The following is a 27,325-nucleotide window of genomic DNA, read 5'->3' on the forward strand; positions in this document are numbered from 1 at the left end:
TCAAGGCGGTGCCCAGCGGCCAGGGAGTTGACCCGCTACCCCTCCCTAGCGGCGCATGAACTGTTTGTATATGGTCCATCAAACACACGGTACGGCACTGTGACGAATAGAAAGACAAAAATATTCACTCGAAAAATGGCCCCGGCGAAACTCGGCCAAACTCTTCAAATCTAGAACTAAAATTGCTAGTGAGACGCGCAGTTTGTATACCTGAGTCATCCTGGCATGTCCCTACCCTGCATCCGACTTTCAAAGGTTTAGGGCGGCTTCCAGACTTCTTGATACCGAAAATTACAAGTAGGCGGCTGCTCCGAAACGATCTCAACAAGTCTCCCTATGGGAATTTTGTGCATAGCTGTCGGAGAGAAAATCAAAAGTTACAACGGGTCAAATCGACCCCAAATCATTGCTCAATCTAAACACGTTTGGCACCATTGGATGCACATTTTCAAGGGCTTTCCTCTTGTACAAAACTTAGTGCTATGAGGATTTTCAAGGCAAGGCAAGCGGCCAGGGAGTAGTCCCGACACCAAAAATTGGAGCGTTTAATGCAGGATAGGGCGGGCCATGGCCAAGAGATACGCAATTTCTTCCCTGATTAAATTAATTGGGCTGAGATAGGAGTAACACGTTGGGGCGCTAATTTGATATAGCCAGAGGTATGTGAAACAGATTTATGGAATAAAACATAAAATATTTTCCAGTTAAAATGGAACTCTTGACTTTTGTATTTGCCCATACCTCATGCTTGTCGCGTTTGCTGTTCAGCAAGTGACGGTCTTTGACGTAATTCTAAATTTGGTAAATTTGGTGCTCATCACCAAGTTTTGTATTGGGCCCAAATTTGGTGCTCATTGTGCATTTACAGCTAGCGCCCTCTGTAGCTAGATTTGGCCAATGGTAAAGCATGCGAAAGAGCTCGAGCGTCTTGTATAAAAGGCTAGCCCATCTCCCTGTACTTTGCAAATTGTTGTGTGACTCGGCGAAAACACATCCAGCAGTAAAGCTTTCATTTCTGTGTGATTTGTTAGCCATTCTAAACTAACCAAAATGTCACTGAAGGCAGTTTGCATGTTGCACGGTGAGGCTGTATCAGGACAAGTGTTTTTCGAAGAAACTGTAAGTAGTACAACCAAGAGGAATTTATGGTTTTAGTAAGGTCTTTTTTCAACAACACACATGATGTACCGCCTGCACAACACTAGCCCTTGCTTCCTAATACTAAAAAATAGGCCGGCCAGGCGGGTCATATGCGAGGGGCCGGGGATCAGTGGAGCATGCAGCCGCACGCCTCATCACAATCTCCCTTTGACCATCTTTGACCAACACCATGCGTTGTCCATGGTTTTACCATTTTTATAGCTCCATGGTTTGACTGAGAAAAGTACATTGTTTTCTATTGATGTTGCTTAGTAATACTAATAGTATTGATATAGGAAGGAAGGAAGGAAGACTTGGAACTCTACGTTGCTATATTTATAATTATTGTATTGTAATAAAACAAAGTGGCCACTAATTTATGATGAGTTATCAGCGCAAACAATGTAAACTTGTGGTCAGACATGTATTGTATTTTCCCCATGTCAGACAGTAGTGGAGAGAGTTGAGTCTCATTTACATGTAACAGTTTGTGTATGTCAATATAAACCACAAGTTTGTGTATGTGTGTGAAACTGTAAAGAAAGCTTGTGTGGTAACAATAATAATAATAATCATAATAATGAAACAGCACTTTAATAGCGCTTCACACAACAGTCACGAAGTGTTTTACAAAAATTAATGAGTAAACATGTAAGTTTTCAGCAGATGTTTGAAAATGTTCTCGTTCGGAGCAGTTCTGATGTTGTGCGGTAAGTTGTTCCAGAGTGAGGGTGAAGAATATGAGAGCGAGCGGTGGCCATAAGACATCGTGCGAGTGATGTATGGGACTAGTTGAGAGGTAGAGCTGGAGCGGAGGGTACGGTGTGGTATGGATGAAGGAGTTCTTGGAGATAATGAGGTGCGGATTGGTGAAGAGATTTGTATATTAAACATGTACATTTGTAATACCTCCAATGGTGGATGCACTCTCGACGGTTTGTTGTTTGTGTAGACCTCTGGTCCAAAGAAAATGATGATGATCATCAGGAGGATAAACAAGAGTTACAATTAGGCCTATCACAACCAAGAACCAACATGACAGACATTTGTTGGCTGGACAAAAACAAATACATTATGACATTGACAAACTGTTTTGTTTGGACACTGTTCACATTTCATGTATTTTTTTAATGTTTTTTTATTGTGGTCATTTAACGAGCCTTCGAGAAACACTCTCCTAGAAAAGGTTGACACAATTGCGTCATTTTTTTTGTATGATAGGGGGGCAGCGTCAAGGTAAGCGGAGAAGTGACTGGTCTAACTCCAGGGAAGCATGGATTCCACGTTCATGAGTTCGGAGACTACACCAGTGGTTAGTGGTACTAATTGTTAATTTTGAGGTTTTGCACTAACAGAATGAGTTAAATTATTTGTTGATGCTCAATATTTCTTTGTCCTTATCAAATGGTTGCCTTCAGTTGAATGAAGGCCTATTATTAAACTTCTTGGGGAAAAAAAAAATTGAAAAAAAAAAAATCCCAATCCATTATCAAATCATGGAATAGTTTGTTTGTAGTTTTGACTTTGTGAATGTCACAGTTGCACTTATATAAGGTTTATTCCGCTGTAGTCTCTTAGTGGAACAAACCTCATAGTACGATATAGAAAGGTTTGCAGTAACACCATGTAATAACTATCTCTAATGATTTGGGGTGGTTCTGAAAAGAACTGTTGGTTCCTACAATCCTCATAGTAGTTCTTGGAGTAAGTAAATGCTAACTAAGGACTTACACAAATTTTGCAGCCTAGCAGGTTCCCAGCATGTACTGATGATATTACATGACTTTGTATTCATTTAAGGATGCACCAGCGCAGGGAGCCACTTCAATCCATTTGGAAAGGTACACGGTGCACCGGAGGATGAAGTGAGGTCAGTTTTCTGTTCCGATCTCCTCTTAGTGTCGGAATGTTCTGGTTAACCCCACTTCCAAATCCTCAAAGATAAACTATCCCCTTTAAACTGATATTCTGAGCAGGCCTACGTGTAGGCAGGTTTAGCAAATGGTAGCGGTTAACGTTGGGTTTAATTCAGGGAACAGAGGCAAGATGTTGAAGAAAACAGTTGGTAGGCATCCAGCATTCATTCCTGGACATCGAGAGCTACTCTGTACAAAAACAAAATTAACACAGATGCTTGCATGGATTCACTCCAGCTAACTTGTAAATTGAGCAATGAAAAACACTCGGTTTCACTTGTTTTCTGAAATTGTTTTTGAGATAGGTTAAAAAGCAGGATGATCATCCCTTAAGGTCTACCAGCTTGAGTGGAAGAATTGTTGCCAATGATAATTACCCCTGTCCCCTCCCACTTTGTGAGGAACAAGACAATAACATCTTAACGACAACTTTCTTTCTCACCAGGCATGTGGGCGATCTTGGCAACATTGAGGCAGGGGAGGATGGCAAAGTAGCCCTGGCCATCACCGACAAGGTGATTCAAATAAGTGGACCAAACTCCATCATTGGCCGTGCTGTGGTGGTAAGTAATAGAAATACCAAAGCGAAAGCCAACAGTAGGAATTGTAAATTATTCTCTCCTCCTGCACAACTGGCACATGCCACAAAATACCACACGAGACAAAGTCAAGGGGTACACAAGCCTGGAAGGTATGGTTCTTTGTGCCAGTCTGCCAGTACATGCACTCTCGTTCTGACCTGGCCCTTGCCACAAAATACCACAGGAGACTGTAGATAGTACAAAAGCCATGGGGTTATCCTGATAATACCAGCCGTACAAACCCATGCACCCAATGCTAGCCTGGAAGGTATGGCAATATGCGGCAGTCTGTGGTACCACTTAACGGCAATCTGTATAGGTATTTTTAATCGTTAAGCAGAGAAACTGTCCAGACTATATTTTCATCATGCAATGAAGCAACTTGCAAAAGGGAAACCTTCTACAGTACAAAGGGACTATATAACTGTGTCTCACTAACCAACCCCCCTAAATAGTGGGGAATTTCCTTTTCATTTCTGAAAATTGCCCGGAACTGATTGCCCGTTTATTTCCCCTAAAGATTCACTGTTAAAAAACAGTAACATTTTTTATGCTTTTCTTAATGAGAAAAGACGGGACGTAAAATGTGACAAGTTAAATACAGTTTTGTCTCAATGCTTTGGTGTTTGTTTCCTCAGGTGCATGCAGATTTCTGAAACTACCCGAAAACGATTGCCGCTTATTTATGCTTCATTTGTTCAGTGAAAGTGAAATGTGGCAAGTTGAATACAATTTTGTCTTGATTTTTTTTCTAGGTGCATGCCGGTGTTGATGATCTTGGCAAAGGTGGACACGAGTTGAGTTTGACTACCGGCAACGCTGGCGGGCGTTTGGCTTGTGGGGTCATTGGAATTGCTAAGTAACTGCAGCGTGGATATCTCTGCCTACCACCTAACTTTAAAAATAGAGTATTATTGTAAAGGTGTCACTCCCCGATATAAATATAATTAGAAAGTGAAACTTGTTTTAATAACTAGAGACTGGAATGTGGCATTAGTGCAAAAAGGTTTTTTTTTTAATCGCCAAGGCCTTGAATGAAAGTGCCACCCTTCATGGCGTTGTTTTACATGTACACAAATGACTAAAGTATGATCACACTGCCGTTATGTAAAAAACTAATACAAGCCCCCAACAGATGCAACTCGTTTAAACCTTGCACTGACGCACTCACGTTTTTTTTCCCAAGGTTCTGTAAAAAACAATTCTACGAGACTGAAATTAATTAGATAGCGGTTAAATCTTTTAGTTTTGAATTATGTAATAATCAAAATAAGGGATCACCATGTAGGTGATTAAATCAGTTCGTTAAATTTGGTTTAAAAAAATGTTTTGTAAGGCATCATGGGGTCCATTTATAGACCACAAGGATTTGTTTACATTTTCATAAATTTTTCACCCCCCTTGGTACCTGCTTAAGAAGGTTTTTATTTGCTAAGCACTTATTCCATTTGTGTTATCATCCAGTGTCCTTCAAGCGGGAAGTTGCTATAAAATTATAGTCGGGTACATCTCCTTAAAGGCCCGGTCACACAGGCCCCGAGAACGAAAACGAGAACGATAAAAATGCACGCCCTCGATTGGTTGAATCGTTCCATGCAGAATACGCCCACGCTTATCCAACCAATCGAGGGTGTGCATCAGTTTTCACTCTTGTTATCCGGGCCTGTGTGACCGGGCCTGAACTATCCCATTTGGGGGGTATACTTATACCCTCATTTGAAAATTTCTCAAAAGTCGCCATAACGCACACAATTTATGTCAGCTAAACTTTTGACAGGAAACAAGACTAGGAAGTCACGCAACCTGTATTAAATCACTTGCATGTACATGTCTTCATTATTGTGAAAAAAAGTTTGCTTGATCATGGGCTGAAATTTACAAAGTAAAACTTTGATGTAGTCTTTCGAAAGTCTTTTTTTGTTATGATCATAAATGATAACTTTTGAGGTTCACTGTAATTTTTCTTTTAGTCTTGAATTGCATAAGTACTGGTTAGAGAAATTTGAAGAGAGGTTATCAAATTGAGAACATTTTTATAAAAGTGAAGTTTGTTTTGGCCAGTCTAAAAACCATCCAAGTTTATATTGTTTGTAACACTTTGTGAAGAATTGTTAGTAAATTGTAATAAAAAAAACAACAATCAGGTGGTGAAACAAGTTCAGTGCTTCTTACAATTCATTATTTTTGTTTTGTGTGTCGTGTCAGGTCAGTAGTGACACTATATTGACAAGAAAAAAAATTATTTCCTCAAATACAGATAGAACTGAGGTATTCAACAACTCATTTCAACACAATTTCCACTGGTTGGTTTTAGGCACTTCTTGAAAACAAGATGATAAATTTTAACAAAGTGTTCCTTAGCGACTGTAAACTAATCCGAGGTTTTCAGACCTGTTGCATTGATCAAGGTCATCCATCTGCCATCTTGGATAAACAATGAAAAAAAGTTGCACAGGATGGGCCAATGAGCAATCTTCACAGACTTTTGGGCTTCAAAGCCGGGCATTCACAGATTGCATTGCACAAGTTCTTTTCAGAAAAAAAGAAGGAATATTATTGATTTTATGGATCGTAGAAGAGGAGGCTAGGTCGTTTGTACAGTATTTGGAGTGTTGTACGACTCAAGTCGCGTCCTTTATGACTCTGACTCGAGTCAAAAGGGACGGGGACTTGGACCTTTAAGACTTGGACAAAAAAACTTTTTTTTTGGGGGGGGGGGGGGGACTAGGACTCGAGCTGAACATCGAGGACCTGGGACTAAAAAAGACACAGAGACTACCCTTTCTCTTCATTTCATTGCCAACTCTTCCCTGAGGATGCAAGGAAGTAGAGGGCAAGTCAGAGGAGGGGGGGGGGGGGGGGGGGGTCAAGGAAAAAGTTGTCTCCTTGAGAGAAATGCACACACTTGAAACTCACCTGCAGTTCATCTCCACTGGAAAATATTTATACATGTCAACTTGACTGTTTCTACCTACAACATTTTAAGAAAATCACAAGCATACATTAAGGCCATATACAAGCATGTACTGTTTAATACACCGTATTCAAAGATGAAACGCCACCCCCTTGTTTTGATTTTTGGACGGGAACAAGCAAAATTACTAGACTTCATTTGCAGGGCTGAAGAGCCGTTTGCTAGATTCTGCCACTCATAAGTTTTTCAGATGGAAATATTGTTCAGCATTGATACCATTGTAGACTCTGCAATAAGTGAGCTTTCCAATTACTTTGTCCGTTAATGACAGATTCTTTCTTTTGATGAGGGCAACGGAAAATCCCTTTATGATAAAAATGTTCTAGTTAGAATCTATACATTTTTAAAATAACAAACTATGGCGAGATCAAAACTTTTCTTCTACACAACAACCCCCCCCCCAAAAAAAAAAACCCCCAAAACAAACAAAAGGTGTTCAGTCCTATTTGATATTTGGTGCTTCCTTCTGTACAAGAAAAAGAAAAAAAAAAACTAAAATTTAATCTGGCTTTTATTTTTTTGCAATTGTTTTAAATTTGGTGGTGAAAAGAATCTTGCTGTTGCAAAGGAAATAATAGATTAAATGTTTCATGCAACTTCTTATGGCGTATTGTACTTTGTACTAAAACAGAAAATGAAGAAAAGATCTCCCAACTGGTGAAACACTTCAACTTCAACCGGTGTTTGGCGTTCATCTTTGAATACAGCAACACAGTGGAAATACAGGGTTCATTAATACAATAATTACCAACCACCACACCATATCTGGCAAAACTCAAAAACACAATTTCATGGTTCATGGTAATGGTAAAAAATTAAAATAATACGATTTCATGTACAAAATCTCCGCCACTACAGAGAGATGACAGGTGGCTGCAGTGAAAAACACAAATATCTATCCAATTCAAACATTATGTGGCGAGTTGGTCCGCTTCAGAAGATCAATGTTCCTCCAGCTGAGCGTTCATTCTCAAACAAACTTCCTCCAAAGTCAAAGCATTTACATCTCTTTCAAAGTGCCTTAATCTTGTAATTTTTAAACAACACATAGTGCCAAAAACCGAGTAAACCATTTGAAGTACATCCACTACCGCGTGCCGACTGCTTGAAGAATCAGTTGAACGATCAGGGTTTACTTAATAACGCTAAAAATGGATGTGTTTCACTGTAACCAAATAACATTGCAATGTTAAACTATCAAAGACATGGTAATGCAACAGGGAAATACTCTAGGCATGTTTTATAATGAACACAACTCAAATCATGGCATTATTTGCTACTAAGACACACATGCAACTCTTTTAAAATGTATACAGAAAGACAATATACAATCGATCGCCTTTACATAATAATGTTGAACTTTGTTTTATCGCTTTGGATATTTCTTCATTTTTTGAGGGGGCGGTGCTCGCCAAGTCGTACATTCCTTTGGGTTTTTATATTTCCAGCAGCCTTTACCAAGTCTTGTGGTAATTTAACACAGCATGCAACCAACAAAATTCATACTTCCTTGCAGACAAAGGCTCTCAATTTGAGATAACCTTTTGCAGGTAGCCACGTTTGACGATTGTCCAACAAAACCTCAATTTGAGGAGGCGTGTTCCGCATGGTGCCCTTTTAAGCCCTCTTTCTTGTGTTGTTCCGCAGGATAGTATCTTGTGTCCTTGCGAGTTGATCCACTGGGACGCGATCTTGTTCCGACGAGCGACGCCATCTTTTGTTGCCTCCTCTTGGGTCTCAATTTGAGACATTGTTAATATATACAAACCTTACCTTTAAAGTATCTACGTATTTGTAAATTCTAACAAATAATATTTTACAAGGTTCCCATTTCTCCAATCTCAAAAAAAAGTTTTGACAAAAGTCAAATTAATTAAATCCCATAAACAATTAATTCCCTTTCATAATAATCCCAGGTTGTTTGTTTTCTCTGTTGAAAACAGGCCTTTGTAAGCACACTACAAAATATAACGATGATTGAAAATCAAAGCAATTCAGGATTTTGACCAAACACACAGAATACGATTTTCTTTTTCTCTCATGGTCAACAATCAATTTTGAAATCTCTGGATTGTCACAAAATTTCTGAACATGTCAAGTGGGTGTTTGGGACTTCTAAAACTAGCTAGCAATGCATCATGTAAAGTGTAAAAAAAGAAGACTAATTTCCTGTGAAATTTTGCTTCCAATTTCTTAAACCTTTGAAGAATATTTCATGAGAAAGGAGCAGAAGAACCTTGTATCTGAATAAAAAGTAGTAATTACAACTGTGAAGAAATGAGCTCAACAAAATTGATTCTAACAAATTATCTCAAACTAACTTACATGAACAGTTCTTCGTAACTTTCCAATTCCTTACTTTTTTTGTGTGTATTTACAACTTACAATATCCAATCACCCCAATTTCCAAAATACCACCACTAAAAAAGAATTAATGTACATTTTATTTAAATAGTTAAACTTCAAATGGATGAAGCAATTTGACTGAACTCAATTCTCCAGTAAATTACTGTTGGTAAAACAAAACAAGGAAACCCCACTGAAAGATACAAGTCACATCAGCATCACATTTCAAAGATTCACTTATATGCAAAAAATAATTGCATAACAAAACTCAGCAGCCAACAATTTGCATATCAATCCATCTCAAAAACAAAATCATATTGGGTTGAGCTCAAAAACAAAATCATATTGGGTTGTTTATCAATTTCGTATTTAAATTCATTCTTTTGCCGCGGTTAAATTTTCAGCTTAGCAAGGTCTTTGAAATTGTCCCCAGCTGTGACTTGAACCTTGCACCACCATACCTAACAGTTATCCCGTTGGTTAATACTACACAAGTTCCACTTTAACAGCATTGTACATATCAAGACACCTTCTATATTTATATAAAAAATTGCCTCTGACCATTTTAATGCATTCACAGGTACCTGCATATTTCAATGTGTTGGGACTAATTGACTTTATAACAGTAGAAGCAGCTCCAGAGAGAAATGACGATTTCAGTCTAGTCTCTGAAATCCCCGCCAGTAATTTAGATGAACATTGTACATGTAATACACAGAATCCAAACCTAACATCAGAAGCCTATGCCATTTAAAAAAACCAACGCTAATTGCATTCTCTGTATTTTGAAACACCCTTTAAAACCAGTGGACACTATTGGTAAATGTCAAAGACCAGTCTTCTCACTTGCTGTATCTCAACATATGCATAAAATAACAAACCTGTGAAAATTTGAGCTCGATTGGTCGTCGGAGTCGCGAGATAACTATGAGAGAAAAACTCTTGTCACACAAAGTGGTGTGCTTTCAGATGCTTGATTTCAAGGCCTCAAATTCTAAACTTGAGGTCTCAAAATCAAATTTGTGGAACATTACTTCTTTCTCAAAAACTACTCCCCTTCAGAGGGAGCCCTTTCTCACAATTTTTTATACCACCAACCTCTCCCCAATACTCCTAACCAAGTAAGGTTTATGCTAATAATTATTTTGAGTATATTACCAATAGTGTCCACTGCCTTTAATTATTAAGTAGCATTTTTGAACGATTAATCAAGCATGATTAAAATCAGAGAACAACTTGGGTATTCTTTTAGATTACTCTTTTAGATTTTCCAAAATGCGACAGAAACTTTGGCCACTTATAGTCAAACGTTTTTCTGTAACCGGAGTTTTTAAAATGCTCAACCCTCCCAATGTAACATTTTCAAGCAAGGTGACCATCCGTATGAAACCATTCAACTGTATATGATTGAAAACATGAGCACAAAACTGCACAGAGCTATGCTTCATATTGCAGGCTGGCACAGTTTATATATCATTCAAAAACAGTAGATGACATTGAATGGTAACACAGTAGGAGGGTCATGAACATTTAGGTACTTTGACAGATTCATGATTAAATAGCACAGGGCCAGACATACCACCATATAGAGTTGAACATCTTTTGTAAACCATTATCAATTTGAGTGTATTTGGGTCTGAGTTTAACTTAGTGCAGCTTCATACAGAATTTGTACCACAACAAAACTGCACAGAGTGTTACAAAATGTTCTTCCATAACCTTGGGTTTGCCAAAAAATAACCGTGTTTCTGAAATGGAGATAGTTTAATGTCGGCCAAATTTGCGTGTGAAACCAGACACCCTGAGTATGGAATTGCTTCTTCTGTTGTAGGCTGCGTAAGTCTTGCCCATATTCAAACAATTCGGAACCGTGTAGTTTCCAACACTCATGGAATATGTGCAATACTTACACCGTCTTTTGTCCCAATTACATTCGAAGAAAATGAAATCAAAATAAAACTTGACAGATAACAAAAACAGAGTTTACTAAAAATAGTTTGTACATCTTAAAAGAATATCTTTCGAATAATTAAGTATAGCACTTGATAAAAGGCAACAAACCAAAGTCAACCATAGTGTGAAAATTTAGGGTAAGAAATGGAAAGCAATTTTGCTGAACTTCAGTTGTTCATGATCCGCAGAAGGGAAAAACCATGCAATATGTCTGAAAGGTTTCTAAAAAACATGGCTAGTCTGTTGGTTTCCTTTTAAGATTCTATTCAACAGTCTCTACAGCCTGTTCAGGAATATCTGTTGGTGTCTCAGCTTCATTTGCAATCAGTTCACAGTCATTACCACCACTTGCAACTGCCGTGTCTTCTTTCATCTTGATGTCACTAACAGAATTCTCCATTGGTGGTACTGAATTGGTCTGATTCAAGTTCACTTTGTCATTTGAATCGAAAAGGTCAAAGGTTTTCACACTAGCTGGGCTCAAGGGATCGCCCTGGATAGCCTTCATTGGAGGCTCAACGTTTGGTTGAGGCTCCTGATTTTCATCAGGCTTCGGGTTTTGATCTGCTGCTGGAATATCATTGTAAAGTCCTCCAGCGGAAGCTGCTTGGGGTTTGTCAACACTGCTTGGCACAAATGCCTCTGCGAGAGGATTTAGTTTCTGCGGAACTGGGACGGTTGCTTGAGCAGCAGGTTCTTGTTCAGTATGAGGAGCCATTGATGGTGGACCCTGTGCCGGGGGCGACTTGAGAGGAGGGCCATTCTGAGTGGAAACTTGAGGTGTACTTCCAGATTCTAGCGTTTGTTCCTCGGATGGAATTACAATTGGCTCTGAGGGCTCGTTTGCTTCTACGTTTTTGGGCTGATCAGCAACAGTTGCTAACTCTGCCTTTTGTTCAGACTTTGGTTGATCCTTCGGTGACGTAGTTTCAGGTTCCTTGTTGTCACTGCTCTGTGGCTTAACACCATCTGGCTTCACACCGTCACGCGGTTTGTCATCACGACGGTCTCTACGATCCCTCTCTCTATCGCGGTCTCTGTCGCGATCTCTTCTATCACGATCACGATCACGATCTCTGTCCCGATCACGATTCCTATCACGATTATCACGATCGCGATCTCTATCCCGATCTCTGTCACGTCCCCTGCCAAACTCCCTCTCACGGTCACGGTCTTTCAAGTTTCGATCGATGTCTCGTCCCCGATCCAGATCTTGCCGAAATTTATCTCTGTCTTGGTCTCTGTCACCTGGGCGCTTCCACTCCCTGTCAAAGTCAGGCCGCCGCATTTCCCTCTCATCATGTCTTTGGAAGTTTCTCTCATCAAGGTCTCGACCCCAGTCTGGACCTCGTGGGCCGCTTGGTGGCATTCTCCAATCTTGGTCGCGCATACCAATACCACCTCGTTCTCGATCGTCACGGTCTTGCCAGCCTCTTTCTGGCCATTTTCTCTCTCTCATATCAATGTCTCGTTCACTGAATTCCTGGTCGACCTTTCCCATTAATGGTTCTGGAGCAGCTCTGCGTTCAGGTATCAATCTCTCTCGTTCAGGTATTGGTCTCTCTCGTTCAGGTATCAGTCTCTCTCTCTCAGGGCCAGGTACAGGAGGCCCCCATCTGCTACGTCCGCCACGCTCAGGAGGTGTTTCTGGATTGCGCTCCCCATCAGCCCGTCCTCCTTCAATCTGAGGGCCTCCGCGCATGCCCTGCGGAAAAGCATCACGACCTTCTCCTTCTTGCTGTGCAGCTGGATTTGCTCTTGCTGGGTGTAACCGGCTGTTGGGTGGAAGTCCTGATGGTGGCAGCATTGATCCGCGTGGTGGCATACCTCCTGGGGGAGCCATGCTTCCCTGAGGCAGCATGCCACCAGGAGGCGGCATACCACCACCAGGTGGTGGCATACCACCAGGAGGAGGAAGCATACCTCCTGGTCTTGGCATCCCTCCTGCTGTTTGAATTCCTTGGGGTGGCATCATTCCCCGCACAGATCCACCCATCATGCCGGGATGTAGCTGTCTCATACCCATCACCTGAATCTGCGGACCTCCTGGCTGCATACCCTGGTTTGGAATGCGGATCATCTGGCCTGGCATTGCGAACTGCTGACCTGGCCCTGGTAGTCTCATCCTGAACCCTGGAGCAACTGCTCTTTGAATCAGCGGCTGCCCTTGCATGCCTATGATGGGCCTCATTAAGCGCATTCCTTGTAAATGAAACCTGTTACCCTCTGAAATCAAAAGTTCTTGGGACACCGGTGGACGTAAGCCCATCTTCTCTTGATCCATCTGAACAGCAAGACTACCTTCACGATGGTTGGCCCCTGAGGGCTGGCCTTCATGGGGTTGACCTTTTTCTTCCCTCATATCAACATCATTCTTTCCAGGTAAGCCTGGTGTAGAAGCCTTTTGCCCAGCAGGTTCTTTAAACTTTCCAAGTATAGACGTGGGAGGCTTTGGCACAACGAATAGACCTTGTGGAGGTCCCATCTCCCCCTTGTCACTGCCTCCAGTACTGGATGGACGACTCTCATCTGACTTAACAGTTTTGCTGTGATCTGGAATGCTGCTTTCTTGCTGAGAGACAATAATTGCTCCTGGTTGTCTTAACATTGATGGCGGCCTCATTCCCATTCGGATTTCTTGATTAAAAGCAGGAGGTAGTGCACCATGTTGGCCTGGATGGATACCCATGAGACTTGTTGGCGTGCCCCCTGGAACGACTCCACGTGGCAAGGCAGCTAATGAAAACATGCCTGGTCGAGGCACTCCGGTGTGACCTGCCAGCGCAGCCTGGTGCTGCATGGCCATCAGCTGCGCCTGGATGTCCATCCCTTTGGAACCGATTGGATCACCGCCGAGCCCCGGGATCTTGAAATCTGTTTTCTCAAAACCAGCAATGGCTGGTTTGCTTGCAACTGGAGGCTGGCTGGCCGAGGTGATGACTTTCATGCTATTGCTCACTTGGAGACTAGGCTGGCTTGTAGGTGGGGGAACACCTCTTGGTATCATCAAAGGTGGTGGGACACCAGACGGGGGTACTGCCCCACCAGCGGGCGAGTTCACCGAGGTGGGTGGCATTTGAAAACCATGGGGGAATCGAAATCCTGGCGGGGGCATCTGGGGGCTGAATCCCATGAAGGGAGGGAACACCCCGCCCGGCATTACTGGCATGCGGACCATCTCAGGTGCGGCCCCTGGGACATGGGCCTGAGGCTGACTTGCTGTCGGAGGTTGAACAGGGCCTGGTATTCTCGTCCCAACCGGCATCGCTTGTAACGTGTTGGGTACAGCATGGCCGACGGTTGGTATTGGCTGTCCCGTGTTGGGTCCAACGAGACTCAGGCCGGGAATGACAGAACCTACTGGTGGAGGTTGCACTTCAGCTGCAGCAGCAGCGACCAGCTGAGAGATTTGTGAGGGATTAGCTTCTTTCTCAGCTTGGGCAGCTTTTTCAGCTTCCTTTGCAGCCAACTCTGAAAGTAAAAAAAAAAGTTGGGCCTAATTAAAAAAAAATACACCAATCACCATTAAGATATTACAACAAATTCAACACAGACAATCGAGTTACTTATTAAATGAATGGCACATAAAGAAATGACTTACCTTGTTTCAAATCAGGAGGTAGTGTGTCCTGATCTATGAGGGCTCCTGCAGCAAGCTCTTCAAGGTCCAACTCCGAAGACAGTTTCTCCCAGGGTAGGTATGTCACGCCTTTCTCAACCTCCCAGAATTCTGAGAACTTCTTGTTTTCGGTCATCCCTCGCCCAGGAGCCCATGCAATCTGACAACGAAAAAGTAGGTTGATACAGTCTCAATCTTCATCATGATTCTTAAAGACTTTTTAAACTAAGCAGGTTTTTTTGCCATAGTGTTTCTGGGCCAAATAAGCGTAAACTTCAGCTGATAGGCAAGAACAAGAAAACAATCAATGTAGGTAGAGGACTGGAGCAGGGACAAAAAAACAACACTTGATAACAAATAACAAAAAAATCATGCTATGGGCTTTGGAGGAAGTTGCAGAATTGTGTCCAAGCTATTGGTCAACAAGAGTTTCTGACAAACCAACGCTAGTAAACAAACATCTGAATCGATTGCTCTTCAGTGCTCAAACCAGTACACTCTTTACGATACGAACACAGGTCTTTTTAAGTGCATTCATTGCACACCCTACATGACCAACGGCTTTACGTTGCTTAAGGACACAAGTGTCACACCGGGACTCGAACTCACACTCTGCTGAACAGAAACATCAGAGCTTGAGTCTGGTGCCCTTATCTGCTCGGTCGCAACACCACAGCCTTGCTACCATGGGCAGCGCGTCGTATCGATACCTCTCGTCACTAACCCCTGGGAGGGGTGTACTGGGAAACAACGCTGATTGGCTCAGGAAATTGGTTATGCCTTAGATGTCAAGTGCGTGCGCGCGTACTTTTTAAAGATATTTGCATATTGATCATGCCTGCGTTTTTTATGACACAAACACGTTTATAAAAACAAAAAACATTTGTTAAGACGAAAGACATACGTGCGCACATAAAGATTGAGTATGTATGCTCATTCATGGCTCATTTAAATGTGCTAGCATAAAGCACATTTAAATTTGCCAATTCCAGGGGTTATGATCGAGCAAGGCATGCTGGGGAAAAAATGGCGCGGTGAAATCGATCACCCCTGGGAACGAGGTTGGCAACACCATAACATGAATGAGATGGCTTACCTTGGCAGTACTTCCAAACATCTTTGCCCTCTTGAGCTTTTCCAATGCTTTGTAAGCGTCTAATCTGTTCTCCATGCACACGTAGGCACATCCTCTTGGTGGCACCAACTGTATAGGAACAAATAAGTCTTCATCATTATTTCTACATCCAACAGTTTTTTTGTGATTAATTTATTTCACTGATGCTTAACACTGAATTGTATTCCTTTTTCACATAACTATCATTTTAACTCAATCTCTCGTATGTCCTATTTACTGCTGAATCGTTACCAAGTACAAATATTCCTTACTACTAAATATTATAGGCCTAACTCTTATTTCAACATTGTCAGAATTTTAACAAATCTGATAGTTATGTTTCTTTGGCTCAGTACTTTGAGGTCATCAACATTGATGCCATTTTACATCTCTGCAACTAAATGTTTCTTTTTGTTGACAATTACTTTGACGCCACTCTTGATAAATAAGCTCCATTTACAAGCAGCTAAAAAAAACAAACACCCAAAACCCCCAATTTTATTAGACCGACGCAAAATGCACCAAAGACTTTATAAATAGTCCTGAGAAGACAATTTGAAACCAATAATTTAGCAGTCTGGATCTACAGTAAAATTTGAAAATTGCACATGAAACGACCTCAAGAATACGGAATGAACATACAGGTAGTAAGCAAAATGCAAAATGATGGCAAAGAACATGAATGTATTCACTATCACAAATACAGCCAGCACTAAATGTTGGTTCATACAATACAGGGAATAAGAAACATTAAAACAATGAAATAAAGGTGACCAACAATGCTGGTTAGAGATCACAATATTAAATGCATTTGATTAAAAAGCGCAGCAGTGTCATCCCCTGCAAAAAAAAAAGAAAAAACAGAAATGCACTGTGGAAGTGAGATGACACTGCCACCATCAACAAAATATCATGCTTACAAAATTTGGCAAGGTAATATAAATATAAGTACAACCATGAGAAAAAAAACCAGGAAATGAGATTTAAAGTAGTACTCATTGCAGAAATAATCATCTGCAGGCCTGGAGTTTCATCTTTGAGAGGGCAAGGCTATTTTAATCTTGCAAACGGCACTTCCAGAGGAAAATGTTATTGCATGACTATTACTAACCCACAGCCATTGCAAAGTTTGACAGTTTCCTCATAGAGGTGCGCCCCTTACCAGAGCAAAACTGCTTTGCCCCTTCAAGAGTGATGTTCAAGGCCTGTAAAGTCTATGTAAAACTTTTGAGGGGGGCACAAAGGCCAAGACCAGGACAACAGAGGCAATGTCTTAGCTGTGTAATTCCAGGCCTGCACCTGAATTCAGATATTGTTAGTGTCTAAAGTTTTTGTCACAGCAAGACAAAACATTGATAATATTATTACTAATAATAAATATTTTAATAATAAAACCACATCTATGGTGCGCATTTTACTATAAAATGTTATAAAGCGCATTTACAAAAATTTACAACATCATACAAAATCAGCTCAATCAAGGAAAAACAGCAAAGAGTAAAAACAACAATGCTACACATACAAGACAAAATTAGCCGAAAGCTTGTTTAAAAAGAAAAGAATTTTGATGAATCCAATACGTACATCAACACTTGAGATGGGACCGAAGTCCTCCAAGTAGGATCTTAAGTCATGTTCAGCTCCAAACTTGGGCAGTCTGCCGACCCACAACGTCTTGGAACATACTGTCAACAAACAACAAAAAAACAACAAAACAAAAATTATCAATAATCCATTTGAATGAAACGACTTTCTGAACGTGTCTAAAATCCCTACACAAATAAAAGTCATTCCTTGGTTGCAATCATGACATGTATGCACACAAGTTGTTCGTAGGAGATGTGCAAGGGTGTGCATAACAAGATTGAGATTGAACTGATTAACGTTCAAAAATTTACAAGGAACCTACAATTTAGATGGACATGACTGGAAACTTCCCTTGAAAATTTAGGCTTAAAATGCGTACGATTTTGAGAAATTAGTAAAAAAAAGAAAAAAAAAAAAAAAATTATCTTGGGCTTCAAAAACCATATGTTTAAAAACAATACAAATAATTCTTTTTTCTTGACTCCAATAACCAATTGAGCTTGATCTTTCACATTTGTTTGGGTGTTTTTTTCTTCGAGCTGCCAATATTTGCATCTTGCAGTCAGGGAGATTTGGAACAACAATCAGAAAATTTGTTCTTCAGAACATGGAAAGACTGGTTTATCTTTAAAGGCAGTGGACACTATTGGTAATTACTCAAAATAATTATTAGCATAAAACCTTACTTGGTATCGAGTAATGGGGAGCTGTCGATGGTATAAAACATTGTGAGAAACAGCTCCCTCTGAAGTAACATAGTTTTCGAGAAAGAAGTAATTTTCCACGAATTTGATTTCGAGACCTCAAGTTTAGAATCTGACATCTCGAAATCAAGCATCTGAAAGCCCAAAAAGGTGTGTTTTTCTTGCATAGTTATCTCGCAACTTCGATGACAAATTGAGCTGAAATTTTCACAGGTTTGTTACTTTATGCCTATGTTGAGATACACCAAGTGAGAAGACTGGTCATCGACAATTACCAATAGTGTCCAGTGTCTTTAAGGAACTTTCTGCAGAATCAGGGGGAGTTGGCAGATCTGGTTATTTCAGGTACATGTTGGGTCACATATAGTGCGGATACTGGTCTTCAACAACTACCAAAGGTATCCGTTTGCTTTATGTTCATCCCTCCTAAGAGACTTACCACTAAGATGTTTATCCTTGAGTGGGGGAAGTCCCTTCTTCTCTCTTTCCCTCTCCATCTCCCTCTTCTCCCGGTCCCGCTTCCGCTCGTCTTCATCTCGTTCCCGCCTCCTCTCGTGTCTGTCTCTGGACCTCGATCGCTTGGAGCGTCTGGAGCGACTCCGGGAGCGCGACCGCTTCTTTCGTTTGGAGCGGGATCGTGATCTTGAGCCGGACCGTGAACGAGAACGAGAGCGGGATCGTTTCCGCTTTGGTGATCTTGATCGGGACCTGTGGAACATTAAATACAATTGTCAGGATCTTCACAGTCTGGGCATAAATTAATAATTTACTTCAGAAATGTGTACAGGCGAATTATTTTAGCATGTCGACGGATTTATACTACTCTTCTGAAAACATTGCTCTGTGATTTTTACTTCTTTCTAAAAAACAAATACATCTTCATTCAAAGCGACATAGGATTCATGTCTTGGCCCCCAAAAAAAGATCTACAAATGGTATCAAAGACTTTGATGTTTAAAAGCCAGTACACATTCTGCCTGCCAGCCTCAAAGCTTTGAAACTCTCTGTTCATGTGTAACATCACCAATCTAAAAAACAACAATCAAAACCCATCACTGAACATCTTGTCCTTGGGTTACCATTAATTACCTGCTCCTGTCCTTGTGTCTGGACCGTTTATGAGATGAAACAATCTCCCCTTCCTCTTGATCTTCAGGGTCGTGGCGCCGCCGCTGCTGCTGCTCGTCCAGAGCTGCTGCTTCGTGCTGCAGCATCTGCATCTGCTGTTCATCGTCGTCCACATCGATTGGCTGTGGTTGGGCTACGGCAGGCTCTGGTGGCGCTTCTGGTTCTGGAGGTCGTTGCTGAATAGAAACATAAGAGAAATGGCTGGTTTAGACTTCTACCACCAAGATTTTTAACAGCGAGTGACAACTCACAGGCCTGTAAGCTTCGTTTTTGAAAGGGCAAGGGCACCAAGACATTTTCTCCTTAGTAAAGGTTACCCTCCAAGGAAGTTTCTACTGAAACATTTGAAGGGCACTAAGGCAATGACCAGGGCCCAATTTCATAGCGCTGCTAAGCACACAAATTTGTTTGGCATGAAACTTCTCCCTTGATAAAAACAGGAATGCTAACAAAATTTCCACTTGATTTTCAGGGCAAGCAAACAACAGCTGTATACCAGTGAGAAAGCAACATGCAACAAATGGAAATTTGGTTGGTTATCCTGTTTTTATCAAGAAAGAAAGTTCATGCTAAGCAAATTTTTGTGCTTAGCAGCTCTATGAAATTGGGCCCAGGGGGCATGGAGGCAATCCATTTGTTGCCTCCTTGAAGTATCAGGCCTGAACCCGGGTGCTAGTGTTTGAGAACAAGGGGTTGCCCAAGTGGTTTCTGGTACAGGGTGTTGTGCCAACAGGGTTTGATTTCATAAATCAATAAGATTCATCTCGCTAAGATTCTTCTATAGATGAGATGTCTAATACCACAGTGATTTCTATGGGGACACTTCAGTTTTCTTACCAAATACGATTTATTTGCAGATATGATACATTTTTTTTATTTTTGCAAAATAGAGCCATGGGTCCAGTTTCATAGTGCTGCTTAAGCAGTAAATGTTGCTTAACAATTTCCTGCATAGCAGAAATGCGCAGGATACCAATACAAATGATACACATGAAATGGTACTTTGGCTGTTAATCTAAATCCGGTAAGCATAATGTTAACGTGCTTAGCTAGATTTTGTGCTTTGAAGCAGCTGTATGAAACTGGGCCTCTTACAGACTAAAACAGTAGACTAAAATAGTCTCGTTTCACACACTATGAGGAAACATGCAACATAAAAAGTTATTTTCTACCTGCATTAGTTTGGCGTAATTGGCCGGGATTGGCATCCCGGGCTGGTGTCTCAGCTGCTGTCGTAGGAACTCCTGCTGAGTCTGTGCATGCTTGAGTTCCTCAGTCAGTCTGTGCACAGCCTGTACGCTGGACTCCAGACTAGACCCTTTGGCAGTGGTCTGTGGGGCGGCCACGGGGTGAGGCTCCTTGTGGTCTTCATCCTCTTCATCTCCGTAGTCGAAATCCAGCAAGGCCTAGAGAGAAGAGAAACCATCACAAAATAAACGGTTGAACTTTGCTTTACAATATTTACTTCATAATAGACCCCATGCATTGGCCGCCATCTTTGATGAAACGCGCATGCGTGAGAGGCTATCATTGGCCGAGAGCCGTGTGCAGCAAGTTTACGTGTGCACTTTACCCATTAATTTACATCAAAGATGGTGGTCAATGATGTCATGTGCAATCCATCTATTTTTTTATATTTTTTTTTTTAGAGAGTTGGTGTAGGCGGAGGTTCAAATCCCATTCTAGTAGATTTTTCCCTTTGTTCATCCCAAACTTGAAAAGAGATTTTGTTCACATGGTTGTCATCCGTAAACCAATTGGGTTACTTCTAAGGGACCCCACTACTCACCTTGTTAAAACCAACCGCCTTACTCTCCGCGCCTGGAGCGGCGACTGGAGCTGGCAGTTTGCTTGCCTCGTTGGGCTTGCTGTTAGTGCTGGCCACTTTGCCGGTCAGTGTGGACAGGAAGCCCGTCAGCGTGTGGATCTGGTCAACTAGGCCGCTGTCCAACACCAGCCCCGCATTGCTGGTGCTCGTTGACATATCGGTGGCCTGCTTCTGCTTCTCTAGCTGCTGCTGCAGTAACTGCAACTGCTGCAGCTGCTGTTGTTGCTGCAAAGTGCAAAGAAAACCAACAATTTAATCACAACCGCTGCCTCACTAGAACAACATGAAGAGGTACTGCAGGCCGGTGATCTAAGCATTTGGTTAGTAACCTCTAGCCTGGTGGTGTATATCGTTTAAATCAATTGAGTATGGAAGCTTATTTTACCCATACAAGAAACCAGATTAATATTTTCTTAGTGCTTTTTCAAATATAACAACAACTATGCTTTAAACTGTGCATGAAATATTTTCTCATTTTGATTTTGATAAAAGATTGTCTGGTCCAGTGAAAAAACTTCTCTGCTAAAAGTCCTGTGTTCTTGCATATTTTCTCTAAAAGTGTCAAGCACTGAAAATGTCCACAAGCTATTTAGGGTTAAAACAAGGTGTATACTTACAAGTTGTTGCTGTTGTGTTTGTTGTAAGATCTGCTGCACAGCACTCAGTGTCTCGTCCTTGCCTTCGCCCTTACCAGTCGTCGCTGGATCTGCTTGAGACAACCACGCCTTGACGTCGGCTGGTTTATCCTGCTTGGGAATACTTGGTGCTACGGTAGTCACCTCCACTGCTGCTGCTGCTAAGAATCATTTATAACAAAAACAAACAAATAATGAGGTATTTGTGAATCGTCATCAAATGGCGTTGACCTGCACCCTTCCTCAATTAAACAACGAAACAAAAATCCCAGCATCAAAATTAGCATCCCTTACATGGTATGTTTTTTAATCAGAATAAGAGCCTCTTTATGCTATGATAAACTTACATTGAACATAAAATCAGCAGTTTAAAAAAGTATAAAATCCGGTTATTTGTCTATTTTCCCAAACCCCAGTTAATGATATTGATTGGTCAAACAGTAGGAGGGTTGACTGTGTACTGTAAATATATTCACCACATTTTTATAAATTGTAGGCAGGCATCTTCGGTCTATTTTCTAAAACCACGGTGAACTGAATGGTCAGATATGAGGGCAAATAACTGATCATATCTCATTCTTTCTCCTCTACTGAAATAAAAACGCACTGAAAATAAGAATAACTGAGTTCTTACCAGCTTTCTCTGGGTTTGCCATGTCCATAAGAGGTTGGATGATATCGGCCGTAAAGACCGCATTCTTTTGCCAAAGGTTGAGGACGCGGACGATCTTGGCGCGCTCATCTGGCGGGCACTTGAAGAGAAACTGAAACGTGCCAACGACGTTCTTGGCAAATCTTGGTGCAAAAACATCCTTCTCGGCACCAAACTTTTGGAAAAGGAAACATGGAGTTTTTTTTTAACCAAATGCATCTTTTACAATGTCTGTGTGTGCAAAATTCTACTGTATGTTTTGTTCTGATAGAAAAAAGGGCACCAAGGCGTTTTCTCCTTTGTAAAGGGTACCTCTTTGAGGGAACTGTAAATTGTTGAAGGGGCACCAATGCAACAACTAGGGGCGTGCAGACAATTGCCTCTGTTGCTTCTGTGAAGCATTCAGGCTGCTACTGCAGGCACACTTCAGAAAAAAAGATTATCATGTTCTACAAAAGGATGTATTGCATCTGGCAGCAGAATGGCTTCTAAAATGAAGGCACACTTCAGAAAGTAAACATTCCTGGAAAAAAACTACTTCCATAACTAATGCATGACAAATTTCAATAAATGGAAAATATTATGTCAAACAATACACTAATCTTACCTGATGGCGTGACTGACGGACGATAGAATCAATGACGTACAAGCCTGGTACTTTGTACTCCGGCCGGCACTGCAGCGAGAAACAAAGAACAACATTCAATGTGACTAGAATTGTTCAAGCAGTAAAAACCAAAATGAATATTCTTTATCCCGCAAATTCATGACTTTTTTTTTTTTTTCACAGTATTTTTTTTCCTCTCCAATTGTCGGTTATATAAAAAACAAGACATCAAAAGACATTAGAGTGAAGGCCATTCAATTATGAGAGCTGCAAAACAAAATATACAGTACGGCATGATGATTTTTTAAGTCTCTTTTAACAAGTCATCAACCTTATCAAACAAGATATCTAAATATTAAAAAAAATTGCCTATGGATGATAATTGTAAGATAGAGCAAATCACCCCCCAAAATTTAGTTTCTTGAATTGGTGCCAAATTCCCCCGTACATATTTGTCAAAAGTCGTTAATTTCACTTAGATTTTCATCCGTTCACAAACGGGCGATGCCACAGATTTTTATTTATAACTCAAATCTAAGGCCAATCCTGACCAGAGCGCCTTCTTCCTTGTTAAGTCGGATGTTCGCACTATGGATTGTGTATAATGGATGCGATGCAGCATGTGTGATGAAAAAACCTGTTGCGCAGAATCAATCTCCGCTGCACTATCGTTAACGTTTGAATCCATGATATGACAGCTGAATATAATGTTTCACTGGATAAACATCGGCCAAAAACAAATAATTAATTGTGTCAATAATAAAATATTGAGCTTGTGTTAAAAAAAAAGGACTCAACGGCCAACAGTGATAAAGGGCACGGCTGTTTTGGCCGTGAAAGAATATTTTTTTCAGGGGCACAGCGGCCTACCTTCTGTATGAACTTCTCCACACTCTGCACAACGTGTTTGTAGAACTTGATGGCTTTGATAGCAAGCTTGGTGATCTGAGTCATCTTAGCCCGGGATATGGGCGGCTTGCCCTCATACAGGCTGGACAACTGTGAATAAAACAAACAAAAAAACAGATCAAAATCACATCTTGCCAAAAAGTAACCTTATTTATTAATTTTTTTTTTTTACTTGATGTTTGAACTAAGCTGGGTTCTAGTACCACACAATCAATCCTTCTTTGATACTGAAAATCAGGAGTAGAGGCTGTCACAGACAATCAAAAAAGGCAAGATTTCAGGGGCCATAGCAAATGTCATCCAGGCAGAATTGTTTTGGATTTCCTTTCTTTTCAACACTGTTAACACTTTTCAACAATAGTTCAAAGTGCCTGTCTGTTCCTCTGCTGTACATAATTATTGTTAACATTCTGTCGGATTCTATTTTGTCTGACTCTATTCTATCGGACTCTATTCTGTCGGACTCCATTCTGACAGACTCCATTCTGACAGACTCTACTCTGTCGGGACTCTATTCTGACGGACTCTTTTCTGTCGGACTCCATTCTGTCCCCATTTTTTGAAAAGTTGACAGTGGAAATGAATATTTAATATTTTTGCAGAGAAAAAAAAAAATTATCAAACATTGTTTTACAAATTATTTCTGAATCCAAACAAAAATGTGAACAATATGTGAACAGATGTCAGTCACTTCGTTACCAAGTCACTTAATACCCAAGTTGAAATACCCAAGTCACTTTGTACCTCAATTGTCCGACTCTGACTGATGTGGCCGGCCTTCATTATTTTCTTTCAAGCGGACATGGGGGTTGAACTAAATACAGACAACTAACGACAACAATTTTTAAATGCACTTTAACAGAACATTAGAACATAAGTCAACCGTTAAATATATGCACAAGAGTCATATGCATCTAAAAAACCACTTTCAAACTGTTGAAAAAATTATATTTTTAATTGTAAAAGAAAAGGTGTTTATTTACCCGAAATTTAGTAACGAACGGAAATATCCACCATGTTGTCTTCCGACGTACCTGGCAATTCCATTACACCGCAGGGGTGATACAATATGCAAGATGATTATTAACCATTTTATGTGCCTCTCATGGAGTTGAAAAATAGTATATTTAAATCTCCCCTAGTTACTTCAAATTCCAGAGTGGCAGCTTAGTTACTTACGAAAAAAACAGCAGCTAATACCAAAAAGAAAAAATACAACTCAGCCCTTTGAAATTACCCATGTGGTGTAATAGAATCATCCAGGTACAGTGAAAGACAACACAGCGAATTATTTCCGTTCATTACTTAATTCGGGGTAAATATAAACACCTTTTTTTTTACAATTAAAAATAGAAACTGTTTTTTAATGGTAATTAAAAACGACTTGCAGGAAGATCTTATAATAAAAAAATAATAATTTGGACTTTACGTGAATTTTGTTTAGATAAAATACATAAAAAGGCCAAAGAAGAAAAAGTTACAGTGGAAATTTATAAATATTGTTTACAATAGGTTTTTGTATCAAACAAAAAATGTGATCAATATCTACAGTTTACACCACAGAGAGAAATAAATACATGATGATGAAAATAATTATACATTAAATTGTGAATTCACTTGAAAAAAAATCCAATCAAGTAATACACAGGTCTATCAATTGTAAGACGCACTACTTGACCCCCGGGGAGGGTGCGTCACTGTCCATATGTGAGTCGGATTTGCGTGTCCAAAGACCCACCCTGAGTCAAAAAAATTTACACACTTGTTGCAGATTTGGACGGTCCTCCGAACGATTTTTTGACTAACCAATCGCGGAAAACGACGCACCACGGACGGACATTACCGACGCGCATAAAAATCTCTTGTAAACTACGCAGGCGCAGTGAATACCAAGTGATTCAACCTTACACCTACGAGAGCGAGTTTCGCGGTTTTGCAAGTGCATGCATGATTTGAGGTGTTTGAGGTTGTACTGCTTGATTTTCGAGACGAGCGGTTCCCAGCGCACTAGCTATTAAAACGCACAGAAAACAGAGAGGGGCCCGAATACCCACAATTCAAAGCACAGCGCGCACGTGTGTACACAATGGTGCACAATCTTCAAATTGCTTGATACACAATTTGAACTGCCTGTTCTCCAAGCGCAAGTTATAAATTGCACAAAAAGTTGTTGCGCAAATTTGTTGATTGCGCTCGACAGATGAGCGACAGCGGATGCGTGTTTTGCTGCAATCAATATTGCGGCTAATTAAATCGAGCAAAACACAGTTTGTGGCATTGAAAGGTTGGAATGTCTGCAAATACCAACATCGTACGAAGGCAGGGAGGGGAAGGTGGCTTCATTATTTGATTCTCCACCAAATAAACAAAATACATGTTGAAATTGACATCGACGAAACATGACATACCTCAACGCACCTCTTAAAGATTTTGTGACTGACGACTATTGGATTTTGACGTATCCACCGTCACCTTTTTGAGAGTAAAGACGCAGACTTGACGCACCCTCCCCGGGGGTCAAGTAGTGCGTCTTACAATTGATAGGTGTATAATACAATCACTAATCAGGTAAACATTTAGTAAAAATCAAAAAATAACCAACTGTTTATAAAAACTTGTTTTGAGAATCCTGGAAAGATTTTCAGAAAAAAATGTCTGCATTCTGCCACGACTTTTTCATTCGTTGTGAAATAAAATCGTTTCTAATTTTCTAAAAAAATGAGATACTCCTTTTGATGGTAAAAACAAGATAAAAATTGGTGGCAGGTTATGGAAAATTTACTGAAATTTTCACCGAAATAACAAAAACAAAAGGAATATCCCATCCTCATTTTTAATTAATTTTATGATTTTTACTTTTGTTTTCCCGGCTCAATTTTAGTCAATTTTATTTATTTCATAACGACCAAATCCCCATCCTGCTGATGTTCTAAACTCGCTGCTAGTGTCAGAGTAATCTCCCTTGAATCTTGATCACCTGGCTGCAACGCCCGCACGACCCGCCCCCGCCCCATCCCTTTTTCCGGGCCCCAGCCGCTCTGCTGCCACCGCCGCTTCGTTCAGCACATGACGTTATTTTATTCATTCATGACCGTGAGCTCAGCTCAGCAACAACTTACATTATCAAAATTTCAACCCCCAAAAATCTTACCTCATTGTTGAATGTCCGTACCGCATCCATGGTGATTTTAGATGATGTCCAACTTAGTTCCAACGAATTATTCCCTTCATTTCGGGTCGAATTGTTCGTCAAATAGAAATTTACACGGTCGCTCACGTTTGTTTTACACGCGAAACAGTAATGGCGTGCGAGCAATATCCCATAATTTTCCTACGTGGTTCCATAAGAACGTTTTTCATTGGCTACTTTTCTAGACTTGCAAGCTTTTCAGCCAATTGGCGACCCCATATCTCACGCACCCCGATAGCCCAGATAGTCAGACACCAGTTAGCCAATACGATACATTTTAACTGTGCGGCTTAAGGTACCAGACCAATAGTTTCTTTACCTTTTAGGAAGGGGCGGCAACAAATGAGTTTACTGGGGGGGGGGTAAATATTGTTTTTGAAGAGGCAGTGGCCGGGGGAATTACTTGAACATTCGACACTTAATTAACGGTAAAAACTGCACT

The 27,325-nt window shown here is 40.7% G+C and overlaps 2 protein-coding genes across 3 annotated transcripts; one reads left to right on the top strand and one right to left on the bottom strand.

The window, feature by feature from the left end:
* Nucleotides 1-944: 944 nt before the first annotated feature.
* On the top strand, nucleotides 945-5,793 carry LOC139947437 (superoxide dismutase [Cu-Zn]-like). Its single transcript, XM_071945342.1, has 5 exons — nucleotides 945-1,119; nucleotides 2,362-2,452; nucleotides 2,941-3,010; nucleotides 3,502-3,619; nucleotides 4,393-5,793. Exons 1-5 carry the CDS (start codon nucleotides 1,051-1,053, stop codon nucleotides 4,498-4,500), a joined length of 456 nt encoding a protein of 151 aa, XP_071801443.1. The 5' UTR covers nucleotides 945-1,050; the 3' UTR covers nucleotides 4,501-5,793.
* A 761-nt stretch (nucleotides 5,794-6,554) lies between these two features.
* Nucleotides 6,555-26,990, bottom strand: LOC139946860 (uncharacterized). Of its 2 annotated transcripts, none has more exons than XM_071944603.1 (13): nucleotides 26,845-26,990; nucleotides 23,655-23,783; nucleotides 22,785-22,853; nucleotides 22,160-22,352; nucleotides 21,508-21,683; nucleotides 20,852-21,115; nucleotides 20,235-20,468; nucleotides 19,024-19,238; nucleotides 18,374-18,642; nucleotides 17,228-17,328; nucleotides 15,626-15,733; nucleotides 14,512-14,689; nucleotides 6,555-14,381 (listed from the first exon to the last, which is right to left on the bottom strand). In XM_071944603.1, exons 1-13 carry the CDS (start codon nucleotides 26,872-26,874, stop codon nucleotides 11,173-11,175), a joined length of 5,175 nt encoding a protein of 1,724 aa, XP_071800704.1. In that variant the 5' UTR covers nucleotides 26,875-26,990; the 3' UTR covers nucleotides 6,555-11,172. The 2 variants fall into 2 exon arrangements, with proteins under 2 accessions (XP_071800704.1, XP_071800703.1); XM_071944602.1 differs by having other exon boundaries at nucleotides 21,508-21,686.
* Nucleotides 26,991-27,325: the final 335 nt, after the last annotated feature.

The sequence above is a fragment of the Asterias amurensis genome, chromosome 14, assembly GCF_032118995.1.
Source record: "Asterias amurensis chromosome 14, ASM3211899v1".
Classification (NCBI taxonomy): Eukaryota; Metazoa; Echinodermata; class Asteroidea; order Forcipulatida; family Asteriidae; genus Asterias; species Asterias amurensis.

Bases quoted from the DNA above. Each gene is read 5' to 3' on its own strand.
- LOC139947437 (XM_071945342.1), top strand. From the start codon at position 1,051: ATGTCACTGAAGGCAGTTTGCATGTTGCACGGTGAGGCTGTATCAGGA. The intron at 1,120-2,361 runs GTAAGTAGTACA...TTTGTATGATAG, and splicing joins AAGTGTTTTTCGAAGAAACT to GGGGGCAGCGTCAAGGTAAG. The intron at 3,620-4,392 runs GTAAGTAATAGA...TTTTTTTTCTAG, and splicing joins TCATTGGCCGTGCTGTGGTG to GTGCATGCCGGTGTTGATGA.
- LOC139946860 (XM_071944602.1), bottom strand. From the start codon at position 26,874: ATGGATGCGGTACGGACATTCAACAATGAG. The intron at 21,687-22,159 runs GTAAGAACTCAG...AATGATTCTTAG, and splicing joins GGCAAACCCAGAGAAAGCTG to CAGCAGCAGCAGTGGAGGTG. The intron at 14,382-14,511 runs GTAAGTCATTTC...TTTTACTTTCAG, and splicing joins ACCTCCTGATTTGAAACAAG to AGTTGGCTGCAAAGGAAGCT.